Source organism: Salvelinus namaycush, chromosome 22 (genome assembly GCF_016432855.1).
Source record: "Salvelinus namaycush isolate Seneca chromosome 22, SaNama_1.0, whole genome shotgun sequence".
Classification (NCBI taxonomy): domain Eukaryota; kingdom Metazoa; phylum Chordata; class Actinopteri; order Salmoniformes; family Salmonidae; genus Salvelinus; species Salvelinus namaycush.
The window spans coordinates 29,288,209-29,315,395 of NC_052328.1; the positions used below are offsets into that span (position 1 = coordinate 29,288,209).

General features: G+C 43.3%; 1 protein-coding gene across 1 annotated transcript in view; it reads right to left on the reverse strand.

Moving 5' to 3' along the window:
• Positions 1-27,187, reverse strand: part of LOC120017731 (transmembrane protein 150A-like) — a 60,456-nt gene that overhangs the window by 27,749 nt on the left and 5,520 nt on the right. Inside the window, exons 3-4 of the mRNA XM_038960685.1 lie at positions 8,636-8,683; positions 7,619-7,705 (exon numbers count right to left, since the gene is read on the reverse strand). Coding sequence (XP_038816613.1) covers positions 7,619-7,705; positions 8,636-8,683 — 135 coding nt within the window. The remainder of the gene's footprint in view (positions 1-7,618; positions 7,706-8,635; positions 8,684-27,187) is intronic.

A 27,187-nucleotide genomic window follows, 5' to 3' on the forward strand; every position in this document is an offset into this window, starting at 1 on the left:
GAACGTGTTCCAAAAAAGGTCCAGTTCCCAGGAATACGAATACAAATTCCATCTAGACACCATTGCCATAGAGCTAAAAATACTTGAATCAGTTAAAGAACCCATTGCTCTTTATGGTTGTGAGGTCTGGGATCCGCACACCATCCAAGAATTCACAAAATTGAGACTGCATGCAGAATGCAGGAAAAATATCCTTCGTAAAACACCAAATAATGCATGCTGAGTAGAATTAGGCCGATACCTGCTAAATATCAAAATGCATAAAAGAGCCGTTAATTCTACAACCACCTAAAAGGAAGCAATTCCCAAACCTTCCAAAACAAAGTCATCACCTACAGAGAGCTGGACCTGGAGAAGAGCCCCCTAAGCAAGCTGGTCCTGGGGCTCTGTCAAACAAACAAACAGACCCCACAGAGCCCCAGGAAAGCAACACAATTTGACCGAAGGTTACCTTTGTAACCACGGTTTTGTGAGCTATTTGGATCACTCCAATATATTGGTATCACTCTGCGGCGGAGGGATACATCAGAGGTGAGGATTTACAGATTTACTCCCGTGAACACCTGTGTCACGGCTGGGGTCCGCCCCTATATATAGACCCCATGGCCGCGACACACGTTCTCTACATCATTTTTGAGGTGCCTCTAGCACCGTCGAGGATTGATCCAAATAGCTCACATAACTGTGGTTACATACTAAACCTTTGTTATGTTTCACTATATTGGATCACTCCAATATATTGGTATACCCATACCAGATTAGTCAGGGCTAGAGGGACCTAGCCAGCAAGAGGCGAAGTCCCACCGCGGGACCTAGATGCAGGGGTCGGCAATGTGGAAGGGGAGGTCCTGGCACAGTCCCCGGAAGGGGAGGCGACGCACAGGACCGCTGAACAAACCGCAGAGAGAGGTGCCACATTTACTCGATAGTACCAAGCAAAGGTGCAAGAGGAAGCCCAGCTGGCCGCAGCACAGATATCAGCGAGAGGCACTCCTCTCAGTAGAGCCCAGGACGCAGTCACACCTCGTGTTGAATGGGCCACCACAGATCCCAGCACTGGCCTGCCAACCAGGCGGTATGCTGTCGTAATTGTTTCCACGATCCAGTGAGAGCCTCTGCTTTGATAGCCCAGCCCCCAGGACTCTCTCACCATAGCAGACAAAGAGCTGGTCTGTTGTTCTCACTGACCGTGTCTGCTCCACATAGGCAGCCAGTGCCCTCACAGGGCACAGCATGCCGGAGGGAGGCACAGACTCCCCCACCACTGCCGGGGGGGGTCGTAAGAAAACAGGATAAAAGGGATGTTCACATGCCTGTCAGACAGAACCTTCGGGAGGAATGAAGGGTTGGGGCGCGAGATATACTCCTCCCCCCGGGGTCCATCCGGTAGCACTCAGAACTTACTGAAAGAGCATGGAACTCACCCACCCTCTTCATGGAAGTAATCGCTACCAAGCCACCTTCACTGAGAGGTGTTTCAGGGAGGTAGACTCCAACGTTTCGAAAGGCAGCTTTGCCAAAGACCACATCCCAGCTCGCCATTGAGCGGGTCCTAGCTGGACGCAGGAGACGAACCCCCTTCATAAACCTGGAGACCAAGGGATGGCGCCCCACTGGCCTGTCCATCCACCCCACATGGCAGGCAGATAAAGCAGCCAAATACCCTCTCAGTGTAGAGGCTGTCAAGCCCTCATCCAAGTGAGACTGCAGGTATTGGAGGACATACTGCACCCCGCATGACTCGGGCACAACCTCAATACCAGTGCATCATGAGCAGAACAACCACCAGTGCAACTGGTATGCCACGGTTGTAGCCGGGGCGCCATTGAGTTCTGCATGGTGTTCATTACACCCTCCTGTAGTCCTAACATGGACCATTGGTGCCGTTCAGTGGCCAAGCCCATAGACTGAGGCGGTGCGACCTCGGATGCCACAGAGTTCCCCCGGCCTGAGACAGCAGGTCCGGTCTCAGGGGAAGTTACCAAGGTGTCCCAGACAACAGCGAAAGGAGAAGGCTGAACCAGGGTGGTCTGGGCCAGTATGGGGCAACCAGAAGCAGACGATGCTCTACCAACCTGGTCCTGTCCAGCACAGCCTGGATCAGGGGAAAAGGGGGAAATGCGTAAAGCTTCAGCCCGGGCCAATCGTGAGCCAAAGCATCCAAGCCCAGAGGCCCTGGTGGCTCCACAAGGGGCAGAGCGCATTGTCCAGGGAGGCAAACAGGTCCACCTGCGACCTCCCGAACTTGTCCCACAGGTGCTGCACCACCTGGGGATGTAGACTCCAGTCCCAAGGTGGCGGGCCCTCCCTCGAGAGCATATCCGCTGCCACATTCAGGATGCCGGGCACGTGTGCTGCGCGTAGAGATGCTATACGTCCCTGAGCCCAGAGAAGGAGCTCCCGTGCCATAAGATGGAGTCGATGTGACCTCAGTCCACCCCAATGGTTGATGTAAGCCACCACTGTGGTGTTGTCCGTTCTCACCAGGACATGTCTTCCCTTCAGATGTGGGAGGAACGACTGCAGGGCCAATAGTACAGCTCAGAGCTCTAGTCTATTGATGTGCCTGCCGCTCCAAGGGAGTAACCAACAGCCGCTGGCCAACCTGCCCTTGGTCACACCCCCCCAGCCGATCTGGGAGGCGTCTGTGCTGACCAGCTCCCGGCGGCACATCCTCAGCATCTCCACCCCACCTGAGAGAAAGGAGTGACAGCGCCACCTCAACAATGCCCATAGGCACTGTGCGGTCACCCACAGCTGGCGGTGCACTTCGGTGCAGCCGGTGGGAGTTGAACCACCGTTGAAGAGGCCAGAGATGGAGCAGGCCCAGGGGAAATCAACAACGAGGCCGCCGTCAGCAAGCCCAACAGGCATTGGCAGGTTAGGACAGATACCATCCGCCCCTGCCGAAAGTGGTCGGGGCAAGATAAGATCGCCTGAACCCTTCTGGTGGGCAGGCGTGCTCTCATGAGGACAGAGTCCAGTTCCATGCCAATGAAGGCCACCCTCTGGGTTGGCGTCAGACGACTCTTCTTGTCGTTTACAGTAATGTGGATCAGGAACATGTCTCTGACAGGACCTGGGTCCTGGTTGGGGCACAAGTCAGCCAATCGTCCAGGTAATTGAGGATCAACAACCCTCGGGATGTTAGAGGTGCCAGGACAGTGTCCATGCACTTTGTGAAAGTGCGGGGTGCCAAGGAGAGGCCGAAGGGAAGACCCATGAATTCGTAAGACCTCCCTTAAGCGAATCGGAGGTACTGCCAATGAGCTGGGTGAACAGGAACATGGAAATATGCATCCCTCAGGTCCAGTGTCACAAACCACTGGTCCCTGGACACAGCCTTTAATACGCAGCCTGGAGACAGCATGTGGAACCTCTGTACCTTTAAGTACCCATTGAGTTTGCAGAGGTCCAAAATCAGTCGAAACCTTCAGAACCCACCTAGAAGTTCTGAACTCTCGATCCTGCGGATGGCACCCTTGTCCAGGAGTGAGGAGATCTCCAGCCGCAGGGTTTTCTTCAGGGGGTCGGCCACTGTGGTGACACGAAGGCCCCTGAAGGACGGGGGCCGGCACCGTAATTGGAGTCGGTACCCCTCGAGCATTGTGGACAACACCCATGGGGACTCCACACACTCCTCCCACTTTGCCCTCTGAGACCAGGAGAAGCGGCCAAGGCCGGGGAAGGGTGTGTCAGGGGTCCTGCCGGGGCCCGCCTTTTCTTTGGCGCCTCGAATGCCTTGGTCCCCCAGGCACGTCCCTATGGCTGTTGACCGGTTGTTCCACCGCACGATGTGCCCCTCCCTGCTGTCGTTCCTCTGCACGAGGCGATGGGGCAGGAGGGACCCCACCGTCGTTCGGGTGCAGGTGGGTGGCGATGGTCCGTCTGCCTTGGACCCGGGGCCTGAGGAGGTGGCATGAACCGTCTCAGGGTCTCCAGGTCCCCCGAACATTATCGGTATGCTCCAGAATGTCATTAACCCCTGTGCCAAAGGTCAGCCCTGGGGTGATGGGGAGAGTGACAAATGTGCTCTGGAGAGCAGCTGGCAGACGGGATTGGGCCAGCCAGAGATGGCGCCAGGAGGTAACCACCTGCGCCATGGCCCATCCGTTGGAGCGGGCCACAACTCTGGAGCAGGGAAAGCAGGCGAGACATCTCCACCGCTTCTCGGAGGAGCTCCTCTGTGCCCCCCTGCAGCCGGGGCAACAGAGTCTGCAGGTAGGCCTGCAGCAGCATGGCCGCGTTGGTAAGGTGGCCAAGAGAGCAGAGGGACCCATATGTGGCTTACAAGTCCGCATCAAAGACTCTGGTGGTCCTGGCTTCAGTCCCAGGTTCCGCCCTATAATCTCCTGGTCCGGGAGGACCATGGCAGCTATCATGGTATCCATGGTCGGGTAATCCCGGAGCCCGCCACATAACTCCATGGTCCAGTCTCTGATGTGAGTCAGAAGCGCCCCCTGGCAGAGGCCCAGCTCTCCTGCAAGGCCTCGCGGAACTCAGCAGACATGGGGACAGATGGAGAGTCATCACTGTCCACCAGTTTTATGTCCACTGCAATGGCTACCCAAGTGAGTAGGCCCCTCATAGCCTCGAGCCGCTGGGGGCGATGAAGCCCCACCGCCAGCTTCTGATGGCCTGTCAGCCTGGTAGCCCCGCTCACGGTGGTGAACAGTGCCAGCATCGTCCCCCAGGAACAGCCTATCACTGGCCAACAGGGAACAGCTGTTGTTGCCATCAAAGCTATCAACCTTCTAATGCAGGGCATGTGCCCGCCCTCTCGTTCAAGGTGATCCCAGCAGTCCGACTCCTGCCACCGTCCAGGAATGGCAACAGATGGGCTCTGCCTGCGGTGGCTCCGGCCACACTTCCTGGGAGGGGTACTGGGCCCAGTAGAGGGAGGAAGCTCGTCCCCAGCCTGAGCCCGAGCCTTGCCGACCCACTCCCGCATGGCCTCCAATTGCGGCAGCTTTAGGCGTTCTGAGAACACCACACAAAACAGGCATCCAGTAGGGTGCTCCACCGCCCTCTCCACGTGGCTCAAACCCAGGCAGCGCATACATAAGGTATGCAGATCTCCAGGGGGGATGCCACCATCACACCTGTCACAAAAGGAAGCCATAAGCTCAGCCAAGCCATCAAGGTCACGGAGCAGGGGTCCGACACCCTGGGAGAGCTTATGTCGTGACCCGCTTGGAGGAATAGGAACCCGGTGAGGGATAAATTACACAGTACCTCTGCAAAAAAAATTGGAAGAACAGGGGGAAAAAACCTTGTAGGGTAATTAGCAGAGACAGCATGTTAAGCAATTCACAACACACACAGAACAAGCCAGTAGACAAGTTGTGTAAGGTAAATACAGTTTGTGGCAGCAAGAGCCACCAATATATTAAAGGATGCACACAGAGTCATAGTGTAACGCTAACCAAACACAAGCACGACAAACCATGGGCATAAGACACAGGCTGCAAATAGCCAGTGAGTATACTTCCACGCAAGATATTACACTTACCAGTGAATTACCAAGCACACTTCAGAAAGTTTGTACCGCCGAGAAAATGAAAGTGTGTGTCGTGGCCATGTGGTCTATATATGGCGGTGGACCCCAGCCGAGACACTGGTGTACAGGGGAGTAAATCTAAATCCTCACCTCGGATGTATCCTTCCGCTGTGGAGTGAGACCAATATATTGGAGTGATCCAATATAGTGAAACATAACCAACCAAATCATCTGGTCCTTCTTTGAACACTTAACTAATCTCCAAACGAGCTACAATGCCATACAACACTCCATCCGTGGCCTCCAACTGCTCTTAAACGCTGGTAAAACCTAATGCATGCTTTTCAACCGTTCGCTGCCCGCACATGCATCACTACTCTGGACGGTTCTGACTTAGAATATGTGGACAACTACCTAGGTGTCTGGCAAGACTGTAAACTCTCGTTCCAGACTCATATTAAACATCTCCAATCCAAAATGAAATCTAGAATCGGCTTCCTATTTTTGGCAACAAAGCATCCTTCACTCACGCCGCCAAACATACCCTCATAAAACTGACTATCCTACTGATCCGACTACGGCGATGTTATTTACAAAATAGCTTCCAATACTCTACTCAGCAAACTGGATGCAGCCTATCACAGTGCCATCCGTTGTCACCAAAGCCCCATATACCACCCACCACTGCGACCTGTATGCTCTAGTCGGCTGGCCCTCGCTACATATTCGTTGCCAGACCCACTGGCTCCAGGTTATCTATAAGTCTATGCTAGGTAAAGCTCCGCCTTAGCTCACTGGTCATGATAACACCCACCCGTAGCACGCGCTCCAGCAGGTATATCTCACTGGTCATCCCCAAAGCCAACACCGCCTTTGGCCGCCTTTCCTTCCAGTTCTGTGCTGCCAATGACTGGAACGAATTGCAAAAAATAAAAAATAAAAATAAATAAAAATAAAAAAAATCGCTGAAGCTGGAGACTTACATTTCCCTCACTAACTTTAAACATCAGCTATCAGAACAGCTAACCTATCGCTGCAGCTGTACATAGCCCATCTGTAAACAGCCCATTCAATCTACCTACCTCATCCCCATATTGTTTTTATTTACTTTTCTGCTCTTTTGCACACCAGTATTTCTACTTGCACATCATCATCTGCTCATCTATCACTCCAGTGTTAATTTGTTAAATTGTAATTACTTCGCTACTATGGCCTATTTATTGCCTTACCTCCTCACGCCATTTGCACACACTGTATATATACTTTCTTTTTCCCCCCTATTGTGTTATTGACTGTACACTTGTTTATTCCATGGGTAACTCTGTGTTGTTGTTTGTGTCGCAGTGCTTTGCTTTATCTTGGCCAGGTCGCAGTTGTAAATGAGAACTTGTTCTCAACTAGCCTAACTGGTTAAATAAAAGTGAAATAAAACATTTTAAATGAGAAAACAAAAAGATAATTACTTGACACATTGGAAAGAATTAACCAAAAAAACAGAGCAAACTAGAATGCTATTTGGCCCAAAACAGAGAGTACACAGTGGCAGAATATCTGATCACTGTGACTGACCCAAAATTAAGGAAATCTTTGACTATGTACAGACTCAGTGAACATAGCCTTGGTATTGAGAAAGGCTGCAGAAGGCAGACCTGGCTCGCAAGAGAAGACAGGCTATGTGCACACTGCCCACAAAATGAGGGGGAAACTGAGCTGGACCATATTAGGGACATATTTCCCTCAGATTACGCAGACCAATTCCAATCTTGATAAACTCCCATATCTATTGTGTGAAATGCCACAGTGTGCCATCACAGCAGCAAGATGTGACCTGTTGCCACAAGAAAAAGGAAACCAGCGAAGAACAAAAAACATTGTAAATACAACCTATATTTATGTATATTTATTTTCCTTTTTGTACATCATTACAACACTGTATATAGACATATGACATTTGAAATGTCTTTATTATTTTGGAACTTTTGTAAGTGTAATGTTTACTGTTAATTTTTTATTGTTTATTATCTATTTCTCTTGCTTTGGCAAGGTAAACATATGTTCCCCATGCCAATAAAGCCCCTTATATTGAAATTGGTAGAGAGAGAGAAAGATCAGACTGACCTGATGAGTGGAACATTGTCTAGAGTACAGCACAACGTTGGTCCACTCTGTAGGTACAGCTCCTTGTCACACGACTGGTTATATAACCTGTGCGCGCGTACACGTACACACACACACACACACAGAGAGACAGACACAGGGAAGAGAGGGATGCTTTGATGAGGACAAGGTTTTAAAAGTCATGTCAAGCAGCCCTTGTAACTTGAAACAGTCTAGCAGTGCATAATAGAAGACTAAGTTTCACTATTGCAACAGCCCTATTATGGAAATACTAGTCTTTAAGTGGCATTAAAAAAGTGTTTTGACAACCCCACACACACTCAGCATGGCAGGGGTAGGCAACTAAATTCAGCTGCGGGCCGATTCTTGTCGGAGCAGATAGTCGGGGGGCCGGAACATAATTATAATAATTTGTGCATTGCAAATTGCCCACAACTAACTCCAAAAAGAGTTTGAATACCTTGATTAAATTGAGACATGATCACATCTTTTTTTTGCTCGGAAACAGGTTTCCTAAATTAAACAAATTCCTGGTGATTTTAGTATTTTCTTACAAAAAATGTATCATGATTACAGGCAGCTAACAGGCAGCTTATCATAGCTGATACAGAGATGAGTGAGTTAGAGAGCAGGAGAGCCAAAAGAGACTCCTTGTTGTGAGAGTGGTTTGACATATGCAGGCAAGTATTATACCATGTATAGGTTTCATGCTATGTAGCAGTGATACAAGTGGTTGATAACTAGTTATTAACATGAATAAACTACACAGCTAGCCTAGAGAGGCGTCAAGTAGCCTAGTGGTTAGAGCGTTGGGCTAGTAACCCAAAGGTTGCTAGATCAAATCCACGAGCTGACAAGGTAAAAATCTGTCGTTCTGCCCCTGAACAAGGCAGTTACCCACTGTTACCCACTGTTCCTAGGCCGTCATTGTAAATAAGAACTTGTTCTTAACTGACTTGCCTAGTTAAAAAAAACCATAAAAAAACAGCTATTAACATGAATGATTTAGCTACGTACCAGTTATCCACAGGGCAGACGTGCTGGTTGTACAGGGCCATGACGTACCTGTGACAGGTAAAGAAAAGGGTTAGCCTAAGCATAATATAGACACTAATATAGACAACATTGATCAGGTAAAGGAGTAATGGTTAGGATAATACAAAGACAGGATGCAACACACCTCATCAACTAACCAAGGTCTTCAATCTGGACCACACAACTGCAACTTGAACATTTAACTACTTGAAGCATGAGGCTTATGAACTCACAGCCATTCATATAACTTGGAATGGCAAAAGTGAGTCAGGAAATAGTTGATATCTAACATGTTTAATACTCGTTTTCCCAGTGGCCTCTATTCTTAGAAACAGTAAAAAGAGAAATACAGTCGGAACCAGTGAGTCATGAACAAACAGAGGGAACAGGAACAATAACCATCACTGTTGGTTTTGTGGTTGAACCGGGGAGAACAGGGGGTGAAAGACTAAGGTTTCCAACCACAGGGCAGAGGTTCACACAATAGAAGAGAGGTAAAATGTAGGTTATACGAAACATGACCATTATGTGAGAATGCTCTAGCGGTAAAATGCATTGCTTTCAGAGTGTTATGATAGGGAGGAGGCATTTTTTAAGTCGTAAGAATTCCCAGAATATTTTACAAATTCAGGTGGAGAAATCCAGGGGAGGCAAGCAACCTGTCCACTGTAGAATATACAACCTAGATCGGCTCTCAAATTCCTGTAATACCAGCTAAAAATTGGGGGGGAGAAAATCACATCCAATGTAGTTTAAAGGTTGTCACTGGTTGTATGCTCTCTCAATGTAGGCTATGCTCTCCATCTATGCTGTCATTGCACTGTTACAACAAATAAACCAAGCAATAAGACCACACAACAACCTGTCACTGAGATAGTCCTGTCTACTTGCCCCTGGAAACCAGGTCACCTGATAACAAATCAGCTAGCAATTCTAACTGATCAAAATCACCACAAAGTGTCTTCTAATTCCAATCGATACTCTGGTTTGCTTGAACTGGACTAATATCAGGAAATCTGGGTGTACTCCTGGAGGACCAGTCTGGTCAGTGTGTTCTAACCCAGAAACAGGTTGATTCAGCTTGGTCTCCCACTCAGAGGGGCACTGACCGGAGAGATGAGAGGGGTGAGAGAAGGGGTAAAGAGAGGGGAGAGAAGGGGTGAAAGAGAGGGGAGAGAGAGGAGAGAGAAAATAAATTGTGCACCAGAATATAATGCACCCAACAAAATCAAAACTCTGATAAAGGGTAATTGTCATTGAAAAATGACGAAGCACAACACCATGCAGTAGATGAGACAGACATCCATGTAGGCTGTCACAAACACACAGGGTCTTTCTCAAAATGCATACTACGGTGCTCCGAGCACGGGAAGGTCGGAGTATGAGTCCAAATCAATGTATGGGAGGGCACTTCTCAGATGCGTACTCCGTTTGTACATATTTTGAAGCGTGCATCGAAGAAAGCTTCAACGGAAAGTATGCACAGAAATATGACGCAATCACGTAAAAATGACGCAACATTTCATGAAATCAATTACAGACATTATTTGAACTGAAGGGAGAGAAAATAAACTCAGACTTTGGAATTAAATGTTGCCTATTCACATCTCATATGTTTCTTGAATACAATATTTCATGATAGTATGAATTTATTAAATTATGTTCATTTTAGCATGTTTTAGAGGCGAAAGAAATGCACACCTATTTAGGCGAGGTGCTGGCTAGCAGAGTAGAACACTAAAAAAATAAAGGAGAGCCTCACACTCTAGGAGCTCAAGTGCAATAATTTAATAACCTAATAAGCTGTCTTCATCAGGGTATAATGATAAACACTGCAGGGTGACTCGTTTATATAGTGTCAAAAGACATAGGTGTCTAATCATGGCGGGGTCTAGCCTGATATCATTGGTTAATTCTCATATATTAAAATAGCATACAAAAAACAAATGGATAGCGTAAGATCATAGATACAATTTGGCTACATAAGCCTACAAACATTTACAATGGCACAATCACAATAATCACAAGAATGGCTTCAGATCAAAGTCTACGTTGAGACTGAAGGGAGCAAGAGTCTTTAAATTAAAGATCCAGGCAGCATCTCGTTTTAACAATAAATTGTAGAGGTCACCCCCTTTCCTAGGGAGGGTGACATGTTCGATGCCAATATAACATAGAGACAAAATCAACAAAATGTGGTTTTCTTCCAAAAAGTGTGCCGCAACTGGGTAAGTCGAGTTTTTGCACCTAATGGTGCTACGACGCTCCGAGATTCATACTTTTAATTCGCGTTTTGTTTTAATCACATCATTTTTACCACAAGGACAAGTTATGAAATAAATAACTGCCTTAGTGGAGCATGTGATAACACCTTTGATTGGGATCTGTTTCCCTGTTTGGGGGTGTTTGAAGGATCTACATTTATAAGTGCCATTGCATTGAGCACAGCCATTACACTTGTAGTTTCCATCCAGTAGGGCCGCAAATAGACGCTGTGTAGGGATATCTTGGGGTGGTAAAATCAGAGTTTACCAATTGATCTGATATTTCTGCCCAGCGAGAATTAGACCAAGGGAAGGTCCAAAATAAACATATTACCGATACTATCATCGGATCGTAGAATGTGCCAAAGTTTGTGAACGATTCCCTTAATTTGTTCAGAGCACTTTGAATAGCGGGTAGTTAGAACGCAAGAACGCTTCTTTTTGCAAGACTGACCTTGAAAAAGGTCATTTCGCGTTTTGTTTTTTAATTTTCTCAATAGCAGTATTAAATCTGACCATTTTTGTACCCCCTCTCCTTGAATTTTCTTTCTCAGTCATATTTCTGTCGAAATCTGTTTTTTGCTAATTCTTTTGATTCGACAGAATTGGCTGTAGGGCAAACTGTTTTTCAAGGGAAGTGAGTGACAACTATCAGCCCGCAAACTGTTTTTCAAGGGAAGTGAGTGACAACTATCAGCCCTCAAACTGTTACGATCAGTAGGTTTCCTGTAAAGATCAGCGTATAGAACATTTTCTTCACACAGGATCAGAAGTAGAGGTCGACCGATTAATCGGAATGGCCGATTTCAAGTTTCCATAACAAAATCGGTAAAATCGGCATTTTTGGACACCGATAATGGCCAATTACATTGCACTCCACGAGGAGACTGTGTGGCAGGCTGAATACCTGTTATGCGAGTGCAGCAAGGAGCTAAGGTAAGGTACTAGCTAGCATTAAACGTATCTTGTAAAAAACAATCAAGCTTAACATAATCACTAGTTAACTACAGATGGTTGATGATATTACTAGTTTATCTAGCTTGTCCTGCGTTGCATATAAATCGCTGCGGTGCCTGTTTTTTTTTTTTTTTTTATATATATATATATTTTTTTTTTGGGGTGGATCAGCTTAATATTGCGGAAAGAATGTTGCTTCCAATGTAATTGTCTGCATCATTTCCAATCCCCCATATTTTTTTGGGTAAATATATATATCCATACACGCATGCATACATATATACATATATACATACACATACCTATATAGACATACATACTTTTTTAAAGAATATACCTTTATTATTATTCCCCGCAACCCTACCACCGCTCCCCCAATTGGAGTAAACTAATAAACACTTCTGCTTTTACCTTCAATTTATACATCTTATACCTATTTTACAGACACAGACTACTTTATAATAGTTCTCTCTTGTTTGTTCTTAGTCCTTCCTCTATTTCTGTTGTCCATCCAATTTTATTTCCACTTGTAACTGTGCTATTTCACAAAAGCTCCGCACCTATACACATTTCACAGATCCCGTATGCCCTACATTGTTTATCTTGTTATTAGTCCCACCCTTCAGTTCTACTCAACCCTTCCCATCTATCTTCCAACATCATCCATTTCGGATTTTTATTTGCCATATATTTTTCAACTGTGCTGTGATGCTTCACAAAAGATTTGAACCTTCCTATTCTCATAGCTTCTACAGATTGTAAATTAAAAATAAACATTTTTGCTAAAATAATTATTATATTATTGATTGATTGACTATGGCTTTTCAAATCCCCCAGTATTGCTATCTGTAGCGTTAGTTCTAGGCAAATGTTGCAATTCTTCAGCCATTCCTGGACCTGTGACCAAAAACGAGCTACATATGGACAATACCAAAATAAATGGTCTAATGACTCTGCCTCCTCACAGCAGAATCTACAGAGCTGGGAAGATTGTATACCCCATATATATAACATTCTATTAGTTGCAAGAATTTTATACAATAATTTAAATTGAAAAATTCGAAGTTTTGAATCCGGCGTTGTTTTGCGTATCAATTCATAAACCATGTGCCATGGAATGGGTACATCGAACATCTCTTCCCAACTATTTTGCAATTTATATGGCACAGCTGTCAGTTTTTTGGTCCTTAAATGAAATTGGTATATGTTTTTATTTATCACACTTTTCTTTAACCATTTATGTTCTTTAATACAGGGCCGACATACAAGTTCCTTACTTTTTTCCCCTTCTACTTGCCTCTTCCATTTTTGTGGTAATGCTGCAATTAATTGGTTGTAATTTTGGGTAGAGCAGACATTTCCATATGTCTGTGTGAGCTGCATGTGTGACATAACTCCACCAGTCCTATTTATGATATCATTCACAAAAATTATACCTTTTTTAAACATTTCTTCGATAAATACAGTTTTTTTTATCAATTACTATATTTGAATTTAACCACAATATTTGTTGTACTATTTGTTCCGTCCTTTCAGGTGGATTAAACTGAAATTGCAACCAACTTTCTAAGGCTTGTTTAAAAAATAAGGATATTTTGGAGATTATTTCCTTTTCAAACAACCGAAAGTGAGCAGGTGTAATCTGAATAAAGGGAAAAAGGCCCTTCTTGAACATAGGATGAGACATTCGTACCAATTTACTAGAGAACCAGTTTGGATTTAAGTATAACTTTTGTATGACTGATGCCTTTAGTGAGAGGTCTAATGCTTTAATATTTAATAATTTCTGCCCTCCGAATTCATATTCGTTATATAAATAGGCCCTTTTAATTTTATCTGGCTTGCCGTTCCAAATAAAATGGAATATTTTTTGTTCATATAATTTAAAAAGCAGGTCACTAGGTGTAGGCAAAACCATAAGCAAATAGGTAAACTGTGATATGACTAAAGAGTTAATCAGGGTGATTTTTCCACAAATAGACAAGTATTTTCCTTTCCATGGTAGCAAGATCTTATCTATTTTTGCTAACTTTCTATAAAAATTTATTGGAGTGAGATCATTTCTTTCTTTTGGGATTTTTATACCGAGTATATCCACATCTCCGTCAGACCATTTAATTGGTAAACTACATGGCAATATAAAATGTGTATTTTTTAGTGATCCAATACGTAATATGGTACATTTATCATAATTTGGTTTTAATCCAGAGAGGATAGCAAAGGTATCTAGATCCTCTATGAGGCCGTGGAGAGACTCTAGTTGTGGTTTTAAAAGAAAACATGAATCATCAGCGTACAATGACACCTTAGTTTTTAAGCCACGGATTTCTAATCCATTAATATTAATGTTTGATCTAATTTTAACAGCTAACATTTCGATGGCAATAATAAATAGATATGCCGATAGTGGACAACCTTGTTTTACTCCTCTAGATAGTTTAAAACTTTCTGAGATGTAGCCATTATTTACTATTTTACACCTAGGGTTACTATACATAATTTTAACCCATTTTATAAGAGATTCCCCAAAATTGAAATATTCTAGGCATTTATATATAAACTCCAGTCGTACTTTATCAAAAGCCTTTTCAAAATCAGCTATGAAAACCAGACCTGGTGTCCCCGATATTTCATAGTGTTCTATTGTTTCCAGTACTTGCCTTATATTATCTCCAATGTATCGTCCATGTAAAAAACCTGTCTGATTAGGATGAATAATATCTGACAAAACTTTTTTTATTCTATGCGCCAAGCATTTTGCTAGGATTTTTGCATCACAACACTGAAGTGTAAGAGGTCTCCAATTTTTTAATTGGACTGGATCTTTATATATACCACTTGGGTCCTGTTTCAGTAATAACGATATCAGACCTTCTTGTTGCGTGTCTGATAATCTACCATTTATATAGGAGTGGTTAAAACAAGCTAATAATGGTCCTTTGAGTATATCAAAAAAAGTTTTGTATACTTCCACTGGTATGCCATCCAGCCCTGGAGTTTTCCCATCCTTAAAGGCCCCAATTGCATCAAGCAGTTCCTCCTCTGTAATTTGGCCTTCACATGAGTCTTTCTGTACAGATGTTAATTTTACATTATTAATAGGAAAAAAATCCATACAATTAGTTTCAGTTAGTGGAGATGGAGGAGCCTGAAACGAAAACATATTCTTAAAGTACTTTACTTCCTCTTTCAAAATATCATTTGGTGAATCATGCGTGACTCCATCATTTGTAACAAGTTTTAATACATTTTTTTTGGTAGCATTTCTATATTGAAGATTGAAAAAGAATTTGGTGCATTTTTCCCCATATTCCATCCAGTTCGCTTTATTTTTATAATGTATTACACTGGATCTTTCTTGAATAAGTTCCTCCATTTCTTTTTGTTTTTCCTCTAACTTATTCTGTGCCTCTATGGTACTGTTTTTATTGCTATCTAACTGTACTGTTAGTCCTTCAATTTCCTTTGTTAATATGGACTCTTTTGATCTAAATTGCTTTTGTTTTATAGATGAGTACTGAATTGCATGGCCTCTAAAGGCACACTTAAAAGTGTCCCATACAATAAGGGGATCTGCTGTACCTATGTTATGTCTGAAAAAGTCAGTTATAAAATCTTCTGTCCTAGTTCTAAACAATTTATCATCTAGTAGACTTTGATTAAATTTCCAATATCCTCTCCCACGTGGAAATTCTGTAAGAGAAATATATATGCCAATTATGTGATGATCCGACCGCATTCTGTCCCCTATCAACACTTTTTTAACTTTTGGTGCCAGAGAGAATGGTATAAGAAAGTAGTCAAGACGACTAGCTTGATTCAGCCTCCGCCATGTATATCTCACTAAATCAGGGTATTTAAGTCTCCATATATCCACTAATTCCAATATATCCATGACATTCATGATTTCCTTAAGTGCCTGAGGGTGATAGTTTGTAGTGTGATTTCCTTTCCGGTCTATAGAGGTATTTAAGACCGTATTAAAATCTCCCACTATAATAATAGAGTCTAGTGTTGCTTGTAGAGTTGATAAATTTTTATATATATTTTCAAAGAAGCTTGGATCATCATTATTCGGACCGTATAGGTTAACAAGCCATATTTGTTTATTGTCCAATAACATATTTAAAATAATCCATCTACCTTGAGGATCTGTTTGGACAATTTGCACATTTGGATCAAAATTATTGTTAATTAAAACCATCACCCCTTTTGAATTTCTTTGCCCATGGGAGAAATATATTTTGCCCCCCCAGTTCTTTTTCCACAAAACTTCATCTAAAACTGTTGAATGGGTTTCCTGTAAACAATAGATATTATAATCCTTCTCTTTTAGCCAGGTAAATACTGATCGTCTTTTCTTATTATCTGCTAAGCCATTACAATTGTAACTGGCTATACTTATTTCACCACTTACCATAATGAGACACACCTTTCATTCTTTTAATCAGAATATATTTTTGTAAACGTACTATTAAAAAGTAACATAATGATTGAGTGTCTATATAGTTGTACCATGATATTTGCATTTCTACTAAGTAAACCTCCAATTGGTCCCTACTATTCCACCCGCTAAAAGGCCTCATCTCGAGATGGCTTGTCATCCCAATGCCCGGTAGACCACCCTCGACCCCCTGTATCCCATAGCCCTGAACCGACTGGGATCCATTCTTTGAAAAGAGCATACAGTGCCATTTACCGAATTGAAGAAGATCAATTACCATATGCATTTCCATTGCCCTCACCTCGATTTGTATTATGTATATCTGTGGATCATCCTCTATTGTCCCTAACATCTTTTACTTCTTCCTTCGCAACAGTTGTGGGATACACACATACACCCACACACACTCAGCCCTTACCCCCACACAACCATAAGCTCACTTTCTCAACAATTGCACCATCCCAGAGCCCAACTCAAGATGGGTCATGATTTACAAATGCACTTGCAGTTGCAGCTGCATGAGAAGGCCTGCAAGACCGCACAAAAAATTAGCAAAAATTGAGAGATTTATTTACCATTGTCATATCCTAGATAATGGAGGTCAAATGTACACCTTATTCCTGAAACACCCACAATACGGCCACCCGTCATGACCATGTCCCCACGCATCTCCATGCAGTCCGACTTTGATTTTGTGCCGCCAGGGCCACAATAATATACCCCCTCTCTGAATGTCCGAGTGTGACCCCCTCCCCATGGGTTACTGCAGCTAGTGTTGCCAGCACTGCCACTGCCTGGGTGGGGGCACCCCACCGGAATCCCCACCGGCTAGGTACAAGGTCGTCAAGGTTCTCATTAGCAGCTTTGAGAATTTCCTTGTATATTATGCTCTCCCTTATTGGGGCTTTGGCTTTGCAGGACCAACCCTGCCAAGCAGGCTCAGAATCTTGGCTGCGGTGCCTGTTAATTTATCATTGAATCACAGCCTACTTCGCCAAACGGGCAATTTAACTTCTTTGGGACTGGGTGACAGTATTGAGTAGCTTGGATGAATAAGGTGCCCAGAGTAAACTGCCTGCTACTCAGGCCCAGAAGCTAGAACATGCATATAATTAGTAGATTTTGATAGAAAACACTCTGAAATTTCTAAAACTGTTTGAATGATGTCTGAGTATAACATAACTCATATGGCAGGCAAAAACCTGAGAAAAAATTCAACCAGGAAGTGGGAAATCTGAGGTTTGTAGGTTCTCAAGTCTATCCAATATACAGTGTAAATGGGGTCAGATTGCACTTCCTAAAGCTTCCACTAGATGTCAACAGTCTTTAGAACCTTGTTTCAGGCTTCTACTATGAAGGGGGAGCGAATAAGAGCTGTTTGAACCAGGTGTCTGGCAGAATGCCATGAGCGAAGTCTCACGCGCAGCCGTGAGAGCGAGCTACTTTCCCCTTCATTTCAAAAGACAAAGGAATTGTCCGGTTGGAATATTATTGAAGATTTATGATAAAAACATCCTAAAGATGTATATAAATCAATCGTTTGACATGTTTCTACGAACTGTAATGTAACTTTTTTGACTTTTCGTCTGGACTTAGTGCTCGCGCGTTGTGCATTTGGATTACTGAACTAAACGTGCGAACAAAAAGGAGGTATTTGGACATAAATCCACAAATTTATTGTGGAACTGGGATTCCTGGGAGTGCATTCCGATGAAGATCAAAGGTAAGTGAATATTTATAATGCTATTTCTGAGTTGTGACACCTCTCCTCGGTTGGAAAATGGCTGTATGTTTTTCTGTGTCTAGGCGCTGACCTAACATATTTGCATGGTGTGCTTTTACTGTAAAACTTATTTGAAATCTGACACAGCGGGTGCATTAAGGAGAAGTGTATCTTTAATTGTGTGTTTAACACTTGTATCTTTCATCAATGTTTATGATGAGTATTTCTGGAATTTGGTGTGGCCCTCTGCACTTTCACCGGATGTTTCTGAGACAATGCATTTCTGAATATAACGCACCAATTTCAAATTAGGTTTTTGGACATAAAGATTAACTTTATCGAACAAAACACACATTTATTGTCTAACATGGAGTCCTGGGAGTGCCATCCGGTGAAGATCATCAAAGGTTAGTGATTCATTTTAACGCTATTTCTGTCTTTTGTGACACCTCTCCTTCTTTGGAAAATGGCTGTATGTTTTTCTGTGGCTAGGCGCTGACTTAACATAAACGAAAGGTGTGCTTTCGCCGTAAAGCCTTTTTGAAATCAGACACTGTGGCTGGATTAACAAGAAGTTTATCTTTAAAATGGTGTATAATACTTGTATGTTTGAGGAATTTTAATTATGAGATTTCTGTTGTTTTGAATTTGGCGCCCTGCAATTTCACTAGCTGTTGTTGAGGTGCGTCCCACATATTCCAGAGAGGTTAACAAGCACATTCGAGAAAAAAAAGCACTGTCGTTGCACCAATGTGTACCTAACCATAAACATCAAAGTCTTTCTTAAAATCAATACACAAGTACATATTTATAAACCTGCATATTTAGTTAATATTGCCTGCTAACATGAATTTCTTTTAACTAGGGAAATTGTGTCACTTAACTTGCGTTCTGTGCAACAGAGTCAGGGTAGCGTTATATGCAGCAGTTTGGGCCGCCTGGCTCGTTGCGAACTGTGTGAAGACCATTTCTTCCTAACAAAGACAGCCAACTTCACCAAACGGGGGATGATTTAACAAAAGCGCATTTGCGAAAAAAGCACAATCGTTGCACGAATGTACCTAACCATAAACAATGTCTTTCTTAAAATCAATACACTGAAGTATATACACTGCTCAAAAAAATAAAGGGAACACTTAAACAACACAATGTAACTCCAAGTCAATCACACTTCTGTGAAATCAAACTGTCCACTTAGGAAGCAACACTGATTGACAATAAATTTCACATGCTGTTGTGCAAATGGAATAGACAACAGGTGGAAATTATAGGCAATTAGCAAGACACCCCCAATAAAGGAGTGGTTCTGCAGGTGGTGACCACAGACCACTTCTCAGTTCCTATGCTTCCTGGCTGATGTTTGTCACTTTTGAATGCTGGCGGTGCTTTCACTCTAGTGGTAGCATGAGACGGAGTCTACAACCCACACAAGTGGCTCAGGTAGTGCAGCTCATCCAGGATGGCACATCAATGCGAGCTGTGGCAAGAAGGTTTGCTGTGTCTGTCAGCGTAGTGTCCAGAGCATGGAGGCGCTACCAGGAGACAGGCCAGTACATCAGGAGACGTGGAGGAGGCCGTAGGAGGGCAACAACCCAGCAGCAGGACCGCTACCTCCGCCTTTGTGCAAGGAGGAGCACTGCCAGAGCCCTGCAAAATGACCTCCAGCAGGCCACAAATGTGCATGTGTCTGCTCAAACGGTCAGAAACAGACTCCATGAGGGTGGTATGAGGGCCCAACATCCACAAGTGGGGGTTGTGCTTACAGCCCAACACCGTGCAGGACGTTTGGCATTTGCCAGAGAACACCAAGATTGGCAAATTCGCCACTGGCGCCCTGTGCTCTTCACAGATGAAAGCAGGTTCACACTGAGCACATGTGACAGAGTCTGGAGACGCCGTGGAGAACGTTCTGCTGCCTGCAACATCCTCCAGCATGACCGGTTTGGCGGTGGGTCAGTCATGGTGTGGGGTGGCATTTCTTTGTGGGGCCGCACAGCCCTCCATGTGCTCGCCAGAGGTAGCCTGACTGCCATTAGGTACCGAGATGAGATTCTCAGACCCCTTGTGAGACCATATGCTGGTGCGGTTGGCCCTGGGTTCCTCCTAATGCAAGACCTCATGTGGCTGGAGTGTGTCAGCAGTTCCTGCAAGAGGAAGGCATTGCTGCTATGGACTGGCCCGCCCGTTCCCCAGACCTGAATCCAATTGAGCACATCTGGGACATCATGTCTCGCTCCATCCACCAACGCCACGTTGCACCACAGACTGTCCAGGAGTTGGCGGATGCTTTAGTCCAGGTCTGGGAGGAGATCCCTCAGGAGACCATCCGCCACCTCATCAGGAGCATGCCCAGGCGTTGTAGGGAGGTCATACAGGCACGTGGAGGCCACACACACTACTGAGCCTCATTTTGACTTGTTTTAAGGACATTACATCAAAGTTGGATCAGCCTGTAGTGTGGTTTTCCACTTTAATTTTGAGTGTGACTCCAAATCCAGACCTCCATGGGTTGATAAATTTGATTTCCATTGATAATTTGTGTGATTTTGTCGTCAGCACATTCAACTATGTAAAGACAAAAGTATTTAATAAGAATATTTCATTCATTCAGATCTAGGATGTGTTATTTTAGTGTTCCCTTTATTTTTTTGAGCAGTGTATTTTTAAACCTGCATATTTAGTTAAAATAAATTAATGTCAGCAGGCATAATTAACTAGGGAAATTGTGTCACTTCTCTTGCGTTCATTGCACGCAGAGTCAGGGTATATGCAACAGTTTGGGCTCGTTGCAAACTAATACGCCAGAATTTTACATAATAATGACATTACATTGAAGGTTGTGCAATGTAACAGCAATATTTAGACTTATGGATGCCACCCGTTACATGAAATACAGAACGGTTCCGTATTTCACTGAAAGAATAAAAGTTTTGTTTTCGAAATGATAGGTCATTACTATGGTCAAATCCGGAAACTAAGACTCGTATTTCTGTGTGTTATTATATTATAATTAAGTCTATGATTTGATAGAACAGTCTGAGCGGTGGTAAGCAGCAGCAGGCTCGTAAGCATTCATTCAAACAGCACTTTCCTGCGTTTGCCAGCAGTTCTTCACAATGCTTCAAGTATTGCGCTGTTTATGACTTCAAGCCTATCATCTCCTGAGATTAGGCTGGAAATACTAAAGTACCTATTATAACATCCAATAGTCAAAGGTATATGAAATACAAATGGTATAGAGAAATAGTCCTATGTTCAATTTAGTTGAATTGAACCTAAAACATCTTACCTGGGAATATTGAAGACTCATGTTTAAAGGAACCACCAGTTTTCATATGTTCTCATGTTCTGAGCAAGGAACTTAAACGTTAGCTTTTTTACATGGCACATATTGCACTTTTACTTTCTTCTCCAACACTTTTTGCATCATTTAAACTAAATTGAACATGTTTCATTATTTATTTGAGGCTAAATTGATTTTACTGATGTATTATATAAGGTTATAAGTGTTCATTGTTCATTCAGTATTGTTGTAATTGTCATTATTACAAATATATATATATAAATAAATAGGCCGATTAATCGGTATCAGCTTTTTTTGGTCCTCCAATAAATCAGTATCGGCGTTAAAATCATAATCGGTCGACCTCTAATCAGAAGATCAAGAAAACTGATTTGACGTGTATCAGATTGCACAGTAAATCTCAGATGCGTAGAACAGGAGTTAAGAAAAGCATGGAACGCCTGGAGCAGTTTTGCATCACCCCTCAATAGAACAAAAATATCATCAATATACCGTTTCCAAATAATGATGTTAGGCAAGAAAACATTTGAGGATTGCATGTTTACCTGCCTACAATACCCACTGTAGTGTACGTAGACCGCAAGCCCATTGTAAGTCAATAGGGCTAGAGTTAACTGGCTAGCTACTACTGTTACCTACAGTTGATGTCGGAAGTTTACATACACTTAGGTTGGAGTCATTACAACCCGTTTTTCAACCACTCCACAAATTTCTTGTCAACAAACTATAGTTTGGCAAGTCGGTTAGGACATCTACTTTGTGCATGACACAAGTAATTTTTCCAACAATTGTTTACAGACTGATTATTTCACTATCACAATTCCAGTGGGTCAGAAGTTTACATACACTAAGTTGACTGTGCCTTTAAACAGCTTGGAAAATTCCAGAAAATGACGTCATGGCTTTACAAGCTTCTGATTGACTCAAATGAGGTCAATTAGCCTATTGGAGGTGTACCTGTGGATGTATTTCAAGGCCTACCTTCAAACTCAGTGCCTCTTTGCTTGACATCGTGGGAAAATCAAAAGAAATCAGCCAAGTCCTCAGAAAAAAAATTGTAGACCCCCACAAGTCTGTTTCATCCTTGGGAGCAATTTCCAAACGCCTGAAGGTACCACGTTCATCTGTACAAACAATAGTACGCAAGTATAAACACCATGGGACCACGCAGCCGTCATACCGCTCAGGAAGGAGACGTGTTCTGTCTCCTAGAGATGAACGTACTTTGCTGCGAAAAGTGCAAATCAATCCCAGAACAACAGCAAAGGTCCTTGTGAAGATGCTGGAGGAAACAGGTACAAAAGTATCTATATCCACAGTAAAACGAGTCCTATATCAACATAACCTGAAAGGCCGCTCAGTAAGGAAGAAGCCACTGCTCCAAAACAGCCATAAAAAAAGCAAGGCTACGGTTTGCAACTGCACAATGGGGACAAAGATCGTACTTTTTGGAGAAATGTCCTCTGGTCTGATGAAACAAAAATAGAACTGTTTGGCCCTAATGACCATCATTATGTTTGCAAGCCGAAGAACACCATCCCAACCGTGAAGCACGGGGGTGGCAGCATCATGTTGTGGGGGTGCTTTGCTGCAGGAGGGACTGGTGCACTTCACAAAATAGATGGCATCATGAGGGGGGGAAATTGTGTGGATATATTGAAGCAACATCTCAAGACGTCAGTCAGGAAGTTAAAGCTTGGTCGCAAATGGGTCTTCCAAATGGACAATGACCCCCAAGCATACTTCCAAAGTTGTGGCAACATGGCCTAAGGACAACAAAGTCAAGGTATTGGAGTGGCCATCACAAAGCCCTTACCTCAATCCTATAGAAAATGTGTGAGCATAACTGAAAAAGTGTGTGCGAACAAGGAGGCCTACAAACCTGACTCTGTTACACCAGCTCTGGCAGGAGGAATGGGCCAAAATTCACCCAATTTATTGTGGGAAGCTTGTGGAAGGCTACCCGAAATGTTTGAACCAAGTTAAACAATTTAAAGGCAATGCTACCAAATACTAATTGAGTGTATGTAAACTTCTGACCCACTGGGAATGTGATGAAATAAATAAAAGCTGAAATAAATCATTTTCTCTACTATTATTCTGACATTTCACATTCTTAAAATAAAGTGGTGATCCTAACTGACCTAAAACAGGGAATTTTTACTGGGATTAAATGTTAGGAATTGTGAAAAACTGAGTTGAAATGTATTTGGCTAAGGTGTATGTAAACTTCCAACTTCAACTGTAGCTAGCCACATAGAATTGGCAGTTAGCTACCCACTAATTAACATCTACCTTGCATAGCATTAGTTTTAGGTCATTTTTGCCTGTTAAACTATCTGGTTAGCTAAATATCTGTGATTCACATATAGCTCCCTGATAGTTAAGAAGTAAAACGTTAGCTTTTGTATATCTGGTTTCGTCTCTATTGTTGCCATTTTTGTGACTGGAAGAAGATTCACTGAATGGGAGGGGCAGCGTGAGGTAATACAGTGAGGGGGGGGGGGGGGCTTCTCAAATGTCATGTGTTCTTCGTCCTCACAAGAACGCACTCAAGAGAATGTCCTCAGAGAATGCACTCGGAGCATGAGAGTGTGGAGTATGCATATTGAGAAACACCCACAGTTTGTCCTCCTGTGCGCATACATCTGACAATGCTCAGGGGTCAGATTTCGAACTTCATTATTTAAAAACATAAAATACGGTCAAAAACCTCCATAACGTCAAAAAGGAGAAAATAGTGATATCTCCCTACTAGGGGCATCATGACATAACATTTGCACACACACCACCTGAACCCCAAAATAAATTACATTTGGTAAACACAAACTCTGCCATCTGATGCCATGGCAACCATGAATAACCATCATCACTAGGCCAGAGAGAGAGACAACAGATAGGGAAATATGGAGAGAGAAAGAGGGGGAGAAAGAGAGCGAGAGGGGAAGAGCATCAAAGCACGAGCCCAGTAACAGGGACTTCTCCACAATACAAGAGTCAGCTTGTGTATGCTACGCTGCCATTCACACACACCAAGCTGAACTTGGACAGGTAGGTGTGAATGGCAGACAAAACATGGGAGGCACACACACAGATCCAGAATACCACAGCTCTCTTCCACACACACACAGGTAGTAAAAGATTCCTGAGTGTCCTCCGCCTGCATGGGCCTCTCAGGTACAGTGCCTTGGCGATTTCCCTATTTTGTTGCATTGCAACCTGTAATTTAAATAGATTTTTATTTGGATTTCATGTAATGGACAGACAAAATAGTTCAAATTAGTGAAGTGAAAAAAAATTACTTATTACTTATTTCAAAAAATTCTATAAATTTGAAACTGAAAAGTGGTGCGTGCATATGTATTCACTCCCTTTGCTATGAAGCCCCTAAATAAGATCTGGTGCAACTAATTACCTTCAGAAGTCACATTATTTAAGTCCACCTGTGTGCAATATCCACACACACACCTATTCTGAAAGGCCCCAGAGTCTGCAACACCACTAAGCAAGTGGCACCATGAAGACCAAGGAGCTCTCCAAACAGGTCAGGGACAAAGTTGTGGAGACGTACAGATCAGGGTTGGGTTATAAAAAAATATCAGAAACTTTGAACATCCCACAGAGCACCATTAAATCCATTATTTTTATTTATTTTAATAATATGGCACCACAACAAACCTGCCAAGAGAGGGCCGCCCACCAAAACTCACAGACCAGGCAAGGAGGACATTAATCAGAGCCAACAAAGAGACCAAAGATAACCCTGAAGGAGCTGCAAAGCTCCACAGCGGAGATTGGATTATATGTCCAAAGGACCACTTTAAGCCGTACACTCCACAGAGCTGGGCTTTACGGAAGAGTAGCCGGGGAAAAAAACATTGCTTGAAGAACGAAATAAGCAAACACGTTTGGTGTTAGCCAAAAGGCATGTGGAAGACTCCCCAAACATATGGAAGAAGGTACTCTGGTCAAATGAAACTAAAATTGAGCTTTTTGGCCATCAAAAAAAACACTGTCTGGCGCAAACCCAACACCTCTCATCACCCTGAGAACACCATCCTCACAGTGAAGCATGGTGGTGGCAGCATCATCATGATATGGGGAAGGAATGGATGGCGCTAAATACAGAGATATTGAGGGAAACCGGTTTCAGTCTTCCAGAGATTTGAGACTGGGACAGAGGTTCACCTTCCAGCAGGATAATGACCCTAAGCATACTGCTAAAGCAACACTCGAGTGGTTTAAGGGGAAACATTTAAATGTCTTGGAATGGCCTAGTCAAAGCCCAGACCTCAATCCAATAGGGAATCTGTAGTCTGACTTAAAGATTGCTGTACACCAGCGGAAACCATCCAGCTTGAATGAGCTGGAGCAGTTTTGCCTAGAAGAATGGACAAAACTCCCAGTGGTTAGATGTGCCAAGCTTATAGAGACATACCCCAAGAGATTTGCAGCTGTAATTGCTGCCAAAGGTGGCGCTACAAAGTATTGACTTCGGTGGGGTGAATAGTTATGCATGCTCAAGTTCTGTTCTTTTGTCTTATTTCTTGTTTGTTTCACCAAAAATATTTTGCATCTTCAAAGTGGTAGGCACGTTGTGTAAATCAAATGATACAACCCCCCCAAAAATCTATTGTAATTCCAGATTGTAAGGCAAAAAAATAGGAAAAATGCCAAGGAGGGTGAATACTTTCGCAAGACACTGTAGCAGAAGGGTTTATAAAACAAAGAGGACAGTTAGAAAAGGGAAACACAATCATCACATTCACTCAACCTGAACAGTCCCGTCTCGCTGAGCTGGGCTGACTAACTGTTTTCAACCAGTTTTCCACTTTCCTCAAACTCTGTTTTGTGAACTCATGGATATCTTGAAGTTAAAATAACACCAAGTGTGGGTTGGTTAGAGCCTAAGGGCAATTTCTCTAAATCCCTGAGGAACTTGAAGCTCTCGACCTGCTCCACAAGAGCCCTGTTGTTGTGAATGGGGGCGAGCTAGGCCCTCCGTTTCCTGTAGTCCACGATCAGGTCCTTTGTCTTGCTGACGTTGAGAGAAAGGTTGTTGTGAAAGGGCATTGTGGAGTGCAATAGAGATTCCGTCATCTGTGGATCTGTTGGGGAGGTATGAGAATTGGAGTGATGGTGTTGATGTGAGCCATGACCAGCCTTTCAAGGCTACAGATGTGAGTGGTACGGGGCGATAATCATTTAGACAGGTTACCTTGGTGTTCTTGGGCACAGGGACTATAGTGGTCTGCTTGAAACATGTAGGTATTACAGACTGGGTCAGGGAGAGGTTGAAAATGTCAGTGAAGATACTTGCCAGCTGGTCAGCGCATGCTCTGAGTACACGGCCAAGTAATCCATCTGGACCTGCGGTGAATGTTGAACTGTTTAACTTCTTATGGTAGCGTCGGTAGCGTCCCACCTGGCCAACATCAGGTGAAATTGCAGAGCGCGAAATTCAAATTACAGTATTATAAATATTTAACTTTCAGAAAATCCCAAGTGTAATACATCAAAATAAAGCTTAACTTCTTGTTAATCCAGCCGCTGTGTCAGATTTCAGATCTCAAAAAGGCTTTACGGCGAAAGCACACCATGCGATTATCTGAGGACAGCGCCCCGCATACAAACACATGAAAAACATATTTCAACCAGACAGGTGCGACACGAAAGTCAGAAATAGCGATATAAAAAATTCCTTACCTTTGATGAAGATATTCTGTTGGCACTCCAAAAGGTCCCAGTTACATCACAAATGGTCCTTTTATTCGATAATGTCCTTCTTTATATCCATAAAAACTCAGTTTAGCTGGTGCGCTTCAGTCAATAATCCACCCAG